Source organism: Drosophila serrata, unplaced genomic scaffold (genome assembly GCF_035046125.1).
Source record: "Drosophila serrata isolate PLE 108 unplaced genomic scaffold, ASM3504612v1 contig_272, whole genome shotgun sequence".
Lineage (NCBI taxonomy): Eukaryota > Metazoa > Arthropoda > Insecta > Diptera > Drosophilidae > Drosophila > Drosophila serrata.
Genome location: NW_028257170.1, coordinates 11,933,922 through 11,951,253, shown reverse-complemented (window position 1 = coordinate 11,951,253; position 17,332 = coordinate 11,933,922). Strand labels below are relative to the sequence as shown.

The 17,332-nt window shown below is 39.7% G+C and overlaps 1 protein-coding gene across 9 annotated transcripts; it reads left to right on the top strand.

Annotated features, from left to right (window-relative positions):
* Positions 1-239: 239 nt before the first annotated feature.
* On the top strand, positions 240-16,513 carry tey (teyrha-meyrha). 9 transcript variants are annotated; one of them, XM_086834517.1, is made up of 10 exons: positions 240-362; positions 417-716; positions 9,524-9,769; positions 9,856-10,009; positions 13,023-13,657; positions 13,718-13,876; positions 13,977-14,283; positions 14,519-14,807; positions 15,208-15,511; positions 15,713-16,513. In XM_086834517.1, the coding sequence occupies exons 3-10, from the start codon at positions 9,551-9,553 to the stop codon at positions 15,974-15,976; spliced, it is 2,331 nt and encodes a 776-aa protein (XP_086690643.1). In that variant the 5' UTR covers positions 240-362; positions 417-716; positions 9,524-9,550; the 3' UTR covers positions 15,977-16,513. The 9 variants fall into 9 exon arrangements, with proteins under 9 accessions (XP_086690643.1, XP_086690644.1, XP_086690645.1 ...); XM_086834518.1 differs by having other exon boundaries at positions 9,494-9,769; XM_086834519.1 differs by having other exon boundaries at positions 241-298.
* The last annotated feature ends 819 nt before the right edge of the window (positions 16,514-17,332 follow it).

Here is a 17,332-nt window from a genome sequence, read left to right as displayed (position 1 = left end):
GCGGAGGACTCCCTCTATCTCTTCCACATATAGAGAAAATATATCTCTATAATTGATCAGAAATCGAGTTCTATATCGGAAGCAACTCAAGTTTACATTTCTATGGAATTTTATATATAAAATATTTAGTTTAAATTTAAGATGCTCTGAAATATGTACAATAATTCAAGCAGATATACATACATATATGTTTTTCGAGGAACGGTGAAGTAATATGGTACAGAAGTAATATGGAGTAGAATTAACTGTCGAAAGTAGGACTCGGTGCTAAAAACATATATCTTGTTTTGTTAAGAAGGTTTATTTAAATTATTTATTTATTAAATAAGCCCTACGCAAGACACCCTTTTAAATCATCACAAGTATAAAATAAGAATTATTATTTAAATGTTTATCTTTTTCTCTGTGCACTATAGAGGTCTCCCTCCCACGCCCACCTTCCTTATGTTGGTCTCCCTCTCACGAACAGAGATGGATAATAAACCAAAAGGCAAGCTGCTGGAAATTATAAAGTGCAAACTTCTCTGTCCGTACAGGAATTCTTAAAATGTAAATTTAATGAGCAAAAAATTAGAAAAAATCTTCCCGAGAAGATCGGCCGGCCCAAAGATGGTAAAAGGAAAATTTACTAGCCACCAATTAAAGGAGAGGGGAGTCCTCCAATGGTGTCAACTGCCTCGTTTTGACGGACAGGGCCCCATAAACATGTCAGAAAGGTTTGTGCATTTTTTTAGCGAATCTCATCGCAAGTAATTGCAAGGAAAATACTTTATTTAGTTAGTCTGGCACATTGGAAATCACAACAAGGCAACGGAGACGAAATAAAAAGCAGCACGCAGATGGGTTCGGCTTTTTATAGTGTCCACTGTGCGCAGTGGTTGTTGTATGCAGCCTTTTGCGATGTTGTTGTTCTGTTGTTGAAGTAATATTGTGTGTGACACAACTATTTCAGTTTGTAGGTAGTTGTTTGGTCAGTTTACAGTGGTTTAAATTGACTAATTTTCTCCAATTTAATTTAATTTGATCCTGAGTAAGAAAATTCGTAATCGCATTTCATTTTATTTTGCAAGTTTTTTCTATACTTCCTTCAAAAGTGGTAGCTCAATAATTAGATTCAATTGTTTATATTTTTTAAAAGTTTCATGTGTTTAAAAATCGAGTGAAATTAAGTTAATCTTTCTGATAAATTAAGTTTGTTACAATATCTAGTAGCTTGAAAAAAATGTATAATTTATCATCGTGTATATTATGAACTTCCCCTTGCACTTCAATAACGAAACGGGGGATTCCCACTTAACTCCCACTTGCATTTCAAATCAGAATTCTATCAAAAAAGCAATTTTGTACCGCTTAAAATAATTTTCCCCATTTGTCGCCTGATATATACCACGGTAATGCGCTATATTAAGTGTCCGGTGTGCAAAAACCCAGCAACGCAGGCAAAAAAGATGGAGAGGGACTACTTCCAAGATACTTTTGTCCAGGACAGTGTCCGACCGACCAACAAGGCTAAAAAACAACAGCAAAATACCAAAGCCAAAAGTAAAAATCTTTCTCATACGGTTTATTTACACAAAATGTCAGAAGTTGTTGTTGTAGGCCCAGAGGGGAGACGGGGGAAATCCGGGGAAGTACCAGTGCTAGTGCCAGTCCCAGTCCCAGTCCCAGGTGCTGGCAGACAAACAGGCGTACAATGGCCAACAGACAAACATGCAACCATTTTGGAATAATAATGCAGCGGGCAAAAACAGAAGGCCGCGCCAGCCAAGGAGGTGAACATAATGTGAAAGTACTCCGCAATGCGTCCGGGGTATGGGTGGCGTGAGCGAGAGAGCGGGATGGCTGGTGTGCAGCCAAACCAGTTGTAGCGCTGGCCAATCAGAGGCCGCGAGGCGGCGTTCCCCAGCGCCGCCTGCGCAGTGGCAGAGCGAGAGAAGAGGAAGCACGGACTAACGGCAACTGGTTTCGCAGGCAGCCTGGCTGCCGCAGCCTCAGTTGGATTTTTGCAGCGCGTACGTGCGGGTGCCTTGTGTCGAACGAGCGAGAAAGAGCGAACGAGCGAGCGAGTCAGCTGATCCGAGCGAACTACCGTTTTGCCGACGCGACAAAATACACTTCCTCCCAGCCGCCAATTCAGGATATCGAGTGATCTTTGCATGTGCCAATACTGAAACACAAGCGAATGTGAGGTTATGAGTGCCCCCTAGTGCCAAAATAGTTCAAAGCAAAACCAAAACAAAGCGAAAACGAGCTGCAGATGGAAAGCAACGCATTTGGCAGCAGCCATTTGCCATCTCAAGCGCTCGTTGTTCTCTCGGAAGCGGCTTCCGGTCTGCATGAGGCTCTGCGTGGACAACGTCCGTTTCCATCGAGAGTAAGTAAAATCGAAGCGGGCAAAAACGGGCCGCGAGCCACCGAGCTGATTGGAAACGCAGGCCGATCGGGCGGCGGGGACATATTTATGACAAATCATAAAGCCAGGGGCCGGTAGCCGAAATGCCGAAAGATGCCATAAATCAGCACACTGCTCGCTTCCCGCAGACTCAGGGGCGAAAGTAAGACTCGGCCCGAAACCAACAGCATCCAAGACAATGCTGCATTGTAAAACAACAAATCCAACCAGAACTTCCAAGTGAACTTCCAGTTGGGAGATGTGACTAGAGATGACACCGTGACGGGTGATCGCGCAGTAAATTAAGGACATTTTGAGATTTCATTAGTAGTGAAGGTGTGAAGCCTATATATGTACATAAGTATGGTTATGAAAAAACTGCAGAGTTCGGTATAAATTTTAAATTAGTTCCAATTTATATCTCTTTTTCAATTCAGATATTATTATTGATTCAATTCAATTTCTATTTCATATTTCATTTATATATACAGCAGTCGATAGCTAATTAAAAATATGATAATGCCTGAAATTTAATTTTGTTCTGTTATAGACCCATCCATAATGCATAAATGCTGCATATATTTCGACAAAGGGAACTATTTTTTTATGTGCACTAAAAAGAGAACAAATCAAAGGTAGAAGATCAAATAAATAGCTGTCAACGACTGTATATTTTCCAAATCTATGTGTATCTTCAAGATCATATTATATTGGGAAATGTATGATTAATATATTTATATTACTCTATCTTAGGGAACTTCTTAGGTTAAAATTTAATCATAATTTTTTGTAACTTATGGCTTTTGGTTGGGTTTAAAATATATTTTGAAATGATTTTTTGAAACTTTCAAATTTAATGTTATCCAGCAGGCATAAAGTCACGTTTTCGTTTAACTTACATCCGTACATCCGATATTTAATATAAAGCTGAAGGAGATATTACTCGCATCACGCTCGCATTCCCAATTCGCAGTCAGTCAAGAGGCAGATTCAGAGAGTCCGTCGTCGCATTCCGATCAACGAATGCGTTTGCAAACGCCCCATTGTGTGTAGATTTTTGCGACGAACAGATTTATGATAGCTTCAATTCCGAACTTCAACTCGACCCTGATGGAAACGGCAGCCACCGCTAACTGTTGGCCCGATCCCACAGAGAAGCCTCCATGCGATAAGCATAGAACTCAGCTCCTGAGACGATTCCTCGTCAGCTCCTGCTTATTCCGCTGCTGTCATCATTGTAAACATGAGCAATGATCTTGACGCTGATGCTACAAATGATGAAGAACTCGAGCGCTGATGATGTTCGAACAGTGCGCTCCTTCCCAGTGAAACTGGTTATTCCAACTGGAGATGGAGTCGGAATTGAAATTATATCTCTGCCCCTGCATAGCATTGAGTAGCGTTAAGATATGTTAAACATGACAACAATATGTCCTCCGCCTTTAAAAGCGATTTGGGTTCGGACTTTGAAGGATTCCGCAAAGTTATATACGGAATTTCAAAAAGTTTAACTATTATTAATAGCATCAAGCAAATTTACCATGAAGTATTATCTTAGAGAATCTAAAGGAAACTTTATTGAATATATAGACATTAATAGGATTCTGATAAATCAAAAATAAATTAGACCACAAACAATTATAGATTTTAAAATAGACTCGTCCACTTTTTATTTTTTCCTCCTTTAAAACAATATAAATGTAAATGGCAAATGAGTTGTATTTGGAAAAAACTTGTTATAGTACTAATTTTTTAGAAACTATCAACTGATTTCGATTTTAGAATTATTTATATACAAGCAATATATAAAAAATTGACAAAAATCACTATGGACCAGTGATAAATACTTTATGAAAGCAAGTAATTTGTTTTATAAATGTCTTTATACTCTTTATTAAAATTATTAAAAACTAGTAGGCAGCTTGAATTTCAATCCAACTTTACACACTTAGTTGTGGGGGTAATATAAATGAAAAGTTCTTGCAAATTTCTTAGCAGATTCCGTCACTCTTAACTTCCTGCAACAAAAACTACCTAGCTTGAAACGCAGCCCCTCCATCCTCTTATCTACCATTATTTATGAAGGCATTCATAGCCAAGCATAGCGCAAGCAATAAAAATTAATAAAAACAAGCCAAGCAAGCATATTAAATGCAATGTCAAATGGTTTAATGTGGCCCTGGTCTTGTACCACTTTAACCCCCAACCTGTCTGGGTGGGTCAAAAGCAGCAGAGGGTAAAAACCACCGGGCACCATAACAATTTTGTAACCACAACAGCAGCAGCACCAGGAACAACAACAATAGGTAAACAGACTGACGACCCCTTCGGAAAAAATGGCAGAGCCGTGTTAGGGCGACCGAAAATTATGGGACTGGGGCGGGCCGACATATGAAAAATAATTCTTTTTTCTGCCACTTATTACCACAAAGTATGTGTAGGTGAGTTGTGTGTGCATATGCGACTTTGTGTGGGCTCTGTGACTGAGCCTAATTTAATTTATAGCAATTTATCAAGGAGCCGACTAGAGAATGGGGGAAGGCATCGAGGCGTTTAACAAGTTTCACTCGTTGGGTGCATATTATTCTAACCAAATAGTCACTGAGACTGTTCTTGTGGTATGCCACTTGAGAAAGAAAAGGACTAGCACACGAACTTGTTCCAGTATATATCTTAAGGTACTACATTTTTTAGGTACTTTTTGAGTACTTTCACTCCATTTTCACTTTATTATTAGCCTAATAGTACTATAATTCTTAAACTGAAAGCAATGAACAAAATCACACAATTGACAATTGAGTTGGAAAGTATAATTAATAATAAACAATATAATCTTACTTAAATTCATCTATTCAGTCAATTTGGTAAAATTCGATTGGTATTAAACCAAATTAAAGTTTATCCAAACTCTAATTTATACGAAGTGCCAGGGGAAACATCTAAACTGCTATTTGAATATATGTACTTAAATATATTTAATTCTTCATACTATATTCCCTCTTTAATATGTTACAAACTGTATAAACATGCATACATATGTACATAAAGTATAAGAAATAAGTCTGACTTCGGAAAATTTAATTATTTTTGAAACGATCTTCATAGTACTTAGTACCTATTCGGTCTTGCCCTTCTGCTCATCCCATCAAATTCGAGGTATTTTAAGTTTTAGTTTAAAGCATATCTCTCAAATACTAATTTTCGAAAATATATTTTTATTACTTAAAGAAAATACCTATATTAATCAAATTTCCTACATACATTTCAAATTTGAGCACAGTTTTAAATCAGTTTTGATAACCAAAGTGAAACCCCTACCTGTTTTTATACTAGAAAGAAAATATAATCCCTGTAAGTATTATGATTAGAAGTGCCAAGCCTTTCTATAGCTTCCCTTCCTATTTTTTAACTTAGAAAGCGGCCAAATGTATGCTATACTATTGAGCTTCATTGCAATTTCCCGCACCACCACTTCGCTCAGGTCGGAGCGACGAAAGTAAAGGAAAAAAACCAAAGACAAACTGGTTGAGGCCCGCCATAAACATTTAGTTTGCGAAAATTGGCAATTGGTAAACGTTTTTAGTATTACCAGCTTGTCCAGTTGCGGAGCTTGAGTTCGGTTTCAGCCTCGTTTACTCCGTGTTAGTGCCACAAATTGAGATTTATTTGTGGTGTGTTGAGGAGGCCGAGTTGTTTGCTTTGCCTTGTGTCTGCCCGTTGTCGCTTTGCCGTGCTTTATGGCCAAGTTAAGCGAAATTGGCAATTGTATGTAGACAATTGCTATTTGCCACTCGTTATCGTGTTGTTGTAATTAAGCTGTTATTGTTGTTGCTGCCTGCCCCATGCAGCTGAGCGATGCACCGAGCAAGCACGAGAATCCCGAGGGGCGGGCTCACCGAACACCAATAATTCAAGTGTTAAAAGCAAACAGAACGAATTTATGCAAATCTGAGCCCAGTCATCCCCTCTGCCTGGATAAGGAATGTTACAATTTGGGATAACAAATCACCCGCCCGGCTCTAATAGAAAAGCAAACAAAGGGAGGAGGAGGAGGTTGCATAGCATACTGCCACCCAAAGGGGGGTGGAAAAAGCACCTGCTACTGCACTGAAAATATAATTTAAGTACTTCTTCGACGTACTTGTTGTTACTCTATTACTATATTATTTAATTGAAATATAATTGTTTGTATGCTGATTTAATTATAAGCCTAAATTTAATTGAATCTTGGAGACTACATTCCTTTGCATCATATTTATTTTGTTTCGTTTTTATAAATTAAAGCAGATGTGAAAGATGTAAAAGATAAACTGGCATTATCTTACAGATTATAGCTTCTTTGTTGCTCGGTTGTTTCAGAACTTTACTTACTTTACTCTACTTGAATATCGGTTGATTGATACATTTTAAAAATTGCTTAGGTCTTATTTGTAACTATAAGTTTCACTTTTAGGTAATGTTATTTGTTTTATACATATGTTTTTTATTTTTTTTGTATATCTTGTTACATGCTTATTAATAAGTAAAAACAATTAGGTCTTATAGGACCTAGATAACATTAAATTTAAAGTTATGAGATTCTTCAAGCACTATAATGTTTACCAAACTTACATTTAGTTACAAATAATTTTTAGATTAATAGGTTCATTGAATTTATAACTTGTATATATGCTATATTTCTATCAGTGTATTACTGCTTCACACTGATTAACGAGCATAAATCAATAAGCGAAATCCTTGCTGAAAATTCTTCAACACGTATTGCATTAAAAAGTCATTGGGAATGGGAGTGCCAAGTGGTTGACCACTTCTGTTGGGGGCTACGTTAATCCGTCGGAGGCCTCCCCCAAACAGCTGCTGACCAAACTGCAGACTTAGACAAAGTGCAACTCATGTGGTTGCAATTTCCCCCCCAGATCACCCCTATGACTGTCCAAAATTCACACCTAATGAGCTTGGGGATGATGCGATGGGGGAATATTTGAATCTGATACGGCAACATATGCTTCAACATCTCGTCCCCAAATTAAGGTGCTAATTTCTCTTGATAAGCCATAATTTATTGGACTCGGCTTTGGTCCATCGAGTGACCAGGATTACACGAGAAATTAACAATGTTCTGTTACTAAGAATCTTTCAAAGGTGGTGGGATCTTTCATTTGTATTATGGAGAATAATTTAGGTGGAATTTGATTTGAAAAATGTTACATTAAGAAGCGAAAAATTATTGTTATTTCCCTATAAGTGTGTATGCTTATTGTTGTTTTGGGCTATATTAAATACCTTTTAGAAGAACAGAAAGTAAACTAAAAATATTTATATTTATATTATATTTTCCTTAAAGAATAATGCTAAGTTTTGGAATTATTTGTTGTATGACTTTTCGACAAAAATATCATTAAAGTAGATATTTTTAAACGATTCCATTTCTAATATAATACATAAATTATATTTTAAATAGGATAGCTTACAAAATGAGCATTTTTTCTCCTATTTTCTCACACTTTTCGCTTGTTAGCAGTAAAAATATTTTCCTGGGCAGACAAATTTGTATGTAAATTTGCACATAGGAAACTTGGCATGTTTAGGGTATGGAATGGATCGACGGTGTGGGTGGGGATGTGGCTGTGGGTGAGGGTTACTTAATACTTGTCACACATGTCGCCGCTTATGTCGTACTCGTATCTTGTCTGGGTCCCAAGCGTCGCTTAACACTCGTCAGCCTCAATTTGTTCTGACGCTCAACGTTCTGTGGGCTTATCTCCCCATCCCCCACCAGGGCACCCTCCCCATTTCACCCATATCATTTGCGAAAGTCTTTATGTGCGAGTTTGGGTCGGAGAAAGTGAGCATTTTTCTCGTTATTTTACACCCCATTGGAAGTAAGCTTGCCCCGACCACCCTTCGGAATTGACACAGTTTATGGCACTCTCGATATCGTAATTCTAAAATCTCTCAATTTAACATTTATTTGTCGTAAATTACAAATTTCTGTGCATAATTTGTATGAGCTTGTTTTCGATTAAATCGATGCAAATACTGGAGCACACTTTCGGGCGTCTCTCGACTCGTCCCGCGGGAAATGGATTAGGTTTTCCAACATTTTCCCTGCACTTCCGCAGAATCTCGCCAAACCATATGTTGCTTATCCGGGAATCTTTTCCGTGTTCAGGCCCCTTCCACCTTCCCCAATTGGCTAATTTTAACGCCAAGTCATGTAGCACACATAATTTCTCGTGGGTTCCATTGCTTAGACTTGAGCAATGCGCATATTTAACGCTTAAATTTAACGCTCGCTTAGCTTCTAATGGCGATGGTTTTGGTTACGTGTCATAACAATTAGGCGGCTTTAATGGTTTTGTTATGCCTTCAGATAATTCTTGTTACTGAAGAGAAATTTACACCATAAGGTATTTAATATAATCTAAGATTAATATTGGAGAAAGGAGCAAGTTGATTTGGTTTTAAATGTTCCCTTATTGATCAGAGGAAGTGTTAGAAGGGGCTTCCCGATCCTCTCCTATTATCCTTATCTTAAATATAGGTTGGTTACGTGAATTAAATTCAACACAACCCTGGCAAACAAGAGAATTTTACATCTTCCACATGGAGTTCTTGTTTCAAAGCCAGGTTCAATGTTTTCATATTTCTATCAATTTTAAATTTACATTTTAAGTTAACCTTTGATTATTTTGTTCAGCTGTGCTCATATATTAGGTATTAATTTGAGCAAAATAGGATTGTTGCAGAAAATGGATGTTTGCAAGTGATCAAACATTTTCTGTAGTGAAAGGTATGAAAGAATCTCATTACGTATGAATTCGTAAGTTTTCTAAAGATTCGTTATGTCTTAGTATAATCTATTCTGTGACAATTTGATAGAAATTAATGAATATTTATACTGAAATATATTAATATTCTCCCCCCAATAAATCAAAAAGGCAACCTATAACATATCTTTATGTGAAACAACTATAAAACTTAGAAAAGAAGACTTAATAGTTAATATGCTAAAATTGTGGCTTGGGTTTTATTGACTTTTATCTGTGTTATCAAAATTCTACAACCTTTTCAACACTCTCTTCCAAATGGTTCCTGTAGGTAATCCCTTTCGATTTCCGCCTCTTGCAGTTACCTGACGCCAAAGATCTCCACAACATGTCACTAGTCGGCAACTACTTCAACCCGCATCTGCTGCTCAACCACGGGATGCTGGTGGCCAACGGAGCGGCGGCGGCGGCGGCGGCCGCTGGAGCTGGTCCCGGCGGCTACTTCGCCAGCGACCGGTCTCCGCTGGGGAAGCCGTCGGTGCTGTCCAACTTCTCGCTGCCGTCGGCCTTCTCGCCGCCCAAGTACATCGGCATATCGCTGGATCAGGTGAGTTGGGAGCACGGGAGCGGTGGTGAGCTGATAATCGGAGCAAGATTGACACTTGTCATAATGGGATCTAACGATTTCGACAGAATCTGTTCAACGGCAGCGAATCCTTTCGGACGGATTCGGCCAGTCCCACGTGCACATCCCACGAATCCATGGAGGGATCACAGGATTACGACGCCGTTGAAAAGGGTGAAAGTCCGCGCAGTAATAATTCTCAGGATCCCAGGGATTTGAGACGTAAGTAGGGTTGCGCACCACATTTATTTATTTTGCCAATTTACATCCAACAACAAAATTTGCATGTTTGCGATAAAAGCAGAAACTGCGAGCTGGGAGTTTCCCTCACATTTTCCCATCGACTGATAAAAATCGCCGGGCGTATTTGTTTCAATTTTACTTTTGCTGAGCAATTTTAACGCTTCAGTAGGTTAACTTTGACTGGCAGGCGTAAGGACAGCGACAGGACCGCCTCCAACTCTGAATCAAACTCCAACTCCAACTCCACTTCACTTCACTTCACTTTGCCTTTATTAGTTTTCTCGACTTTAGACAATTTTGCTTAAATTTCACATATTTACCTGAGGGTTGTTCCGGCTTTAACATTCGGTTCAGGCAATTCCGGAAAATAGGCTAAACCAATTTGGCTACAAATGCGTTGCTAATTGGTCTCCGGCGCTAAGCTGTTCGAGTTAAGCGCCTTATGACAAAAATCGGGCAGCATATGAAAATGATAAATATGAATGCAAATGAACAAAACAAATGGGCAAGGTGGAGTTAGGTATATAGAGCAAATGGCATAGACGGAGTTAAGGGGATAGAATATACATTTTGAAAATAAACGAAAATGAACAACTTAAACAGTTTTTTATAAACTAAGTTATAGCAGGCTTTAGAAACTATTACAAAGGTTTCTAAAATTATGAAAAGAAATGTAGCCTCAAACACGTTTTTTAGAGTTTTAAGTCTCTCATTAGTATTTCGGATAGTTATATGTTACTTAAACACATAAATAGCATTTGCAAATTGGTTTAGTTTTCAATGAATCAATAACTTGCACAATCTCAAAACAATCCCTCTGTACGCCGCCCCTGTGTAACACACTGAGACAGACAACTCTTTATTTAACTTTTGCCCATTATTTGCTTTTCAACTTAAGCCGGAAAACCAGATTTTCCCCCTGCAATCCACCACCCTGTTTCAACATGTGGATTTGTGTTTAACTTTTAGATTATATGCCAGTAGTCGTGGATAGACATGAGCCCATAAATTAATTCCGATAAATAATACACTTTTAATTAGCTGCTACTGCAAGGGCGAGCCAGACCTCTACACCAACGGGTTAAACTAACTAGGTAAAGCAGAAGGAAAGAAAGCAGCAGCTCTCATCTTAACCCCTTCTCGGCGGCAAGATGCGGTAAAAAGTCAAAAGGGCATGCCAAATGTCCTGGCAAAGGGTGCAAGCATGCCGTGAGTGTTTTAAATGGCACAAGGATACTCCACTGAAGCAGGCTTATTGAAATGTTACATCCACCCCGTTCCCAGAACCACTTGACTACAAAGTCATGCCGACCGCACATCCTTTCAGGCCGGTGTGTTCGACGCACGAAGACGTCCGCCACTCCAGGGCTAATTACTCATCCACGACATCGTTTCCAACTCTTCCAGAGGCAATTAAAAGGCGCATCCACCCCCGGGTGTTACCATAATGTTTGCTCATTTATTGTCGCTTTTTTGGACACACTTTTTCGGCTTATTTTATGATTTGTTCGCTCCAAGGATCCGCAAGTGTTGCCAATCGCTTTGATTGCATTGTTTGCCATTGTTATGACGAGTCCTATTATTGTTTCCCACTCCGCTGCGGTTGTTACTCCGATGATGTATAATATTGAATGCACACTTGGAATTTTCATATTAATTTCTGTAATATTAATGGCATCTATATCCATAGGAAAAAGCACAGCCCAAAAGTCAAAGTCATATTTCATATACAACGATATATGAAACGCCCAGTTTCGGGAATGGCATCGTTCAGCACGTGCCATAAAAGGCAATTCTGGAGTTTTGTCCCAAAATTTGAGGGAGCTCACTTATACTCAAAATATATTTATTAAATCATTTTTCAAAAAGGAAGAGTTTAATGAATGTAAAAAAAAAAATCAATATGAGAAATGTTCTATTTAACTATTTTACAAATATAAAAGTGTGATTGCCTTTATTGAGCATCGTTTGTATTGCTATTAATGGTTCTTAAGGGTTCTAAATATGACCGTATGCCAATAATAGACAAAATCTATATTAAAGGAAAATAGATTTGACTTGTAGGTTTCATTATACCTTATTTATTTATACTTTCTGTTTTTTGTTTAATGTTTTTTGTAACTTATAAACGATTTAATAGCGAAAGTGAAAGGTGGAACAAGTGTCCGACAGGCTACTAAGCTAATTTAAACCAAAGTCACGACTCTGATATATCTCTTTTCATTTATGTATGTATAAAACACAACCATTCGAGTGTTGCTGATGGGAGCGGTTAACCGACATATTTTGTTGGAAATAATTTAGAAGGATATAAGTACATGTTCCGCCAGTAGTTGGCCAGTTGCGACAATATTGCGAAATATTTATTGTAATATTATTTTAATTGCCGGATCACAGTCACGTGCACAACGGCGGACATATTTTGTTTGGTCGGTTTGTTACAATCGGTTTGTATTTATTGTGGTTGCCGGCATCCTCTTTTTTTCTCCCGTGGCTTCCGAATTTCGTGGGGTCGACGTGTTTCTGACATCAGGATTCCTGCAGCGGAGGATTCGGAGGCTTGCCGCTGTTTCACATTCAGATTCAGACTCAGACTCGCTCCATAGAATTACGAGCACCAATTAATTTCCCCATCGTGTGGAAAGGAGGAAAGAGGCAATTAGAAAATGCTTGGAAAATTTATGAGACAGGAATAAATTAGGCAGGTGCACATAGAGAAAAGTACTAAGAGTTGAGAAAAAAGTAATAAACAAATAAATAAATAAGAGGAGTAGATTTCTTTTCCTCAGACTCTTGGATTAGTTGTGATTCTACGAAAATCAAAATATACTTTAAATGTTAAGGATATACTTGAAGTTATTCTTAGACTTTATTTTGAGTGTAACAAAATCAAGGCGGCGTTTAAAATTTTATTGCCTCGCAGATTGATTGATGATTGCGGACTGGACTTGAATTCACCGACTTTGCCGCTCTTTTCTCCTGCCACCCACAGATCTGCACAACGCGGGGAAGGGGCTCCAAGCACTGGCCACCTCCTCGTCGGCGTCCAGCTCCTCGTCCTCCTCCTGCTCCACCAGCAATCCGGCCATCAGTACGGCGCCCAGCAGTGTGGCCGTCTCGATGGCCAGCCACCTGGCCGCCTCCTCGCCGCACCACCACCCCCACACGCACGCCCACTCGCATCCGCACCCGCTGGCCCACCCACATCCTCATGCCCACGCCCACGGTCACCACCACGGCCACCACGTGGGAGCGCCTCCCACTCCCACGGCGGTGACGACGCACCACCACATGGCCCACCCGCACCCGCTGTCGCACCACCATGCCGCTCACCATGCGGCCCTGGCTAGCCTGAGCATGGCGGGTCTGCGCGCGGTTCCTGGTGGACTGAGCTTGGTGAGCGGACTCCAGGCGGCAGCCGCCGGCGGAGCCATCCCGGAGATGTGCCCCATATGCGGGCTGAAGCTAAGCGCCGAGGAGTGGCACACGCACTTCCTCACCGAGCTGGACAGGCTGTTCAAGCTGAGTGCGGGATTCGAGCGGGCCAATCTGCAGGCCACCTACATGTTCGCCCCGCCATGTCCGGCGCAGGAGAATGCCATTCGCACCAGTCACAACCGCTGGGAGGTGGGTCTCCTTTACAGGACTACATCACTCTTGATATAATGGTGTTATAATGCCTTTCAGACCTTCCAAAGGATACGAAACAATCGCCAGAACCGCCTGAGACTCAAAGTGCGAAAGCGCAAGTACGGCGAGATGTACATGATGGAGAGCCTCTACTGCAGCAGCTGCCCGATCTGTAAGAGGAAGTACGCCCTGGAGACGGGGAAAATACCGCCAGAGGTGAGTTGGAAGAAAGATATTTTGCTTTTTAAAAGAAATAAGGTAAATAGTAAAGTGGAAAATATGTAAATAACTATTTTTAAATCATTTCCCCTTTCAGGACGATGCCAAATCTCAAGAGGAGATCGAGACAGTTGATGTGGAGAGCTGCAATGACGATGTGCCCGACTCGGGTTCTGAGCTACCTGGACCAGGATCAGGACCCTCGGGCGCTCTTCCCCCCTCCAGCATGCACAACAGCAACGCCCAGCCGGGGAAGCTGGATGGGATCCTTTACCGGACGGCCTGTGTGATCAATCAGAAGGATCCGCATGCCGACGAGCAGGATGTGAGCACCAATGTGACAACGGCCAGCAGCAGCAGTTGGGCGGGCGAGGTCAACGCACCACCCCAGGCACATATCAGTGGTGAGTCCTTATTCCAAGCTCATACACTCAGAGAAATTTCCGTTGTCCGTTAAATATTAAATATAATCAAAAACAGAGATCAAAATATTTTGGTTTACTTGTTTATAATTGAGAATAGAAAATCCAGAAGAAATGAAAATCGATATACATTTCTTTGGATTCATTTTGTATTCCTTATTTCTTCAAGTGCACAGCCCTATGCTAATTACGCTCCCTTACTCATTTAAACCCTCAGTGAAAACCGTCAGCGAGCTGTCATCCACCACACATCACTACTACAACGCCGATTCCTGTGGCGTGGGCGTTAACGACAACAACAGCAGCACCAACAGCAACAACAACACCAACAGCGGCACGGGTGGAGGTGGCAACAACAAGGACCTAATGATGGACACGGCCTCGTGTCAAAATGATAGCGATGAGGATGTGATTGTGGACGACGACGACACCGTGAAGGTGCCAAGCAAACTCAATTACAGCAAAATTCAACGTCGGCAGGAGGAGCAGAATGTGGGAAGCAGCAGGTCAGTTGGTCATCCATATTTAAATCGAAAATATACTAGTCATTCGAGAGACATATACATACATATATAACTTTTCCAATTCTTAAGTGTGACAGATATGGAAATAGTATACAGTTGCATCTTCACTATCTAATAACTTGCAACCAATTGAATTTGTTGTTTTTAATAAAGAACGTTTACACAAATATATATTATTTTTTTAATCTATACTACACGTAATCGTAAAAAATAACTTCATATTGGTGCAGATGATAAGAATGTTGTTACAAAAATCGCTTACATAGTCTTAGATTTACGTTTTTTTACGAAACGAAGGACGGACTAAATAAACGGCATGGCTAAATTAAATCTTCGTGTGCTGCTTTTTATAAATATATATTGAAAATCTCTCTCTTTGCAGGTCCTTGGAGAACATCTCACCCGTGGATGAGAGACCCCGTTCGGAGCCGCAGGTGAGCAGCACCGAGCCAGGACCTATGGACATCTCCCACAGCAGCAGCAGCAACAACAACAACAACAACAATAATAATAACAACAGTAGCAGCAACAACAACAATCCGACATCGAAATATGTGGAGAGCATGGAGAACAGCCTGTCGCAGTTGTCATCAATGGGCGTGCCAGGATTAACGCAATTGGACACAAAGGTGGGGATTAGTTCGGATTTAAAACCGGACGATGAAAACAAATGTTTCATTTGTAAGGTAATTTCTCAGTTTGCTTCAGTTCTCAATTTTACCAAAGTCCAGCACGATCTAAGATTTCCCCCCTTGTCAAACCCCCGTAACTTTATCTTTCCCTTCCTATATTTGCTACTAGCTTAATATGCACAATCTCCTTTCGAAGGTGGGACCCAGTAACAGCAATCCTAATCTTGATTATCTTCTCTTCTATCACCCCCCAAGACAGGCATAAAGGATCTCAACACGGATGCGTTCCTGCGCGGCCGCAACTTCTACTTCCACCAGAGTTGTGCCAATGTCATGAGCAGCTACCGCCTGAACAAGGAGCTCCTGAGCCAGGCCCAAAGTCAGCAGCAGCGGGCAGCCGGGAACGGAGGAGGAGGCGGGTCGAATGTCGCCGGTGAGGCGGTGGCCGCCACGGCAACGCCGCGCAGCTTGTCGCCCGCCCAGTCGCCCCAGCAGAGCGTGTCCCAGGCCATGGAGTAACTGGGGACATGCGAGGGTCGTCGGTCGAATTGATAATTGCAATCAAAGCGTGAATTTATTAAAATTAATTAATAAAATATTGTATTTGTGGTAGCTAATGAAGCGCGACGAGCAAATTGATGTTTAATCGGGCATCCCCAAAAGTAGGCTACCCGCCCGCTTAAATAAAGAGAACTAATGAGAGGTCACTGTTTTTGCCTTGTAAAAACTTGACATGTATGTAGATTTCATATGCTTTCATTTTAAATGGAATTCGTTTTGTTTTTTTGTGTCTTTTTTTAATGTAAAACCACATTTAGTGCAATTTTTGTGTTGCCTTCTCATCTGTCATATAAATACATATATGTGTATATGATGTATGTACTTAATTTAACAGTATGTATCTATTCGTAATTTCCCTGAACGTGCTATAATTGTTAAATGTTTAATGGATAAAACATACGGTAAATGAGAATTATCATCTCTAAGCAAAAATTAGTTGTAAATTCTTAAGCCCATAAATTATTTATGAAAAATCAAATAAATATATGAAAATAAGTTCTAGAAACATGTGTTGTTTGTGGAAATAATTGAAATACTCAAGGTGAGGTATTTATTCTTATTCCTTTCTCATACACAAAGTGCGTTAAAATTGGGCGAGGCTATAAAAATGTCTCAATTTTAGGATTTAGGTACTAGCAGCATTGTGGGATTTTAAAATAATTATCAGGGAATTCCTAATTGATGCTGAAATTTATAAAAATATTTAACTTAACAGATCGGAAGGCAGAAAAGTTGAAAGTTGCTAGAAACATGTTGCGCAACACCCACATGAAGGCAAATGTTGCTAAAGTCGAAAACACCCATTTTTATTATATTAAATGCATTAAATTATATTATACATACTAGCAGAAAATTTTTAAAATGTAGTCATTTTTCCTAAATTTAAATTAATATATCCTCTGACTCAATGTACAATTCAATATGTATAGAAATATGATAAATCGAAGATTTGTTGTTGTTGAATTTCAGCTCATGGGGTTGAAACATGTGTGTTGTTGTAATAATTCGGTTTCTTTGATGGACAATAACCTTTGATATATATTATTTTTTGTTAATATACAAATTCTTTACCAAAAAGGACTATCTATATTTAAAGATAAAGGCTCCCGACATCACCCAAGACGGCCAAACGTTTTTGATACTACACGCGATCAAATGCTTTTATAACAACATACAGCTTCCTAAATTAGTAGACAATTGAAGTTATTTTGTGTTGGAATAAATTAATTAAAAATCGTCTTTTCAGCTTATTAATATCACTTGAGCCAATCGATTATCAAATTCTGGACAAACGGAGCTTTCATTTGTAATTTA

Excerpts from the sequence above, each read along its gene's own strand:
- tey (XM_020960423.2), top strand. The coding sequence starts at position 2,258 with ATGGAAAGCAACGCATTTGGCAGCAGCCATTTGCCATCTCAAGCGCTC. Across the intron at positions 10,010-13,022 it reads GGATCCCAGGGATTTGAGAC|ATCTGCACAACGCGGGGAAG; the intron begins GTAAGTAGGGTT and ends TGCCACCCACAG. Across the intron at positions 14,284-14,518 it reads ACCCCAGGCACATATCAGTG|TGAAAACCGTCAGCGAGCTG; the intron begins GTGAGTCCTTAT and ends TTAAACCCTCAG.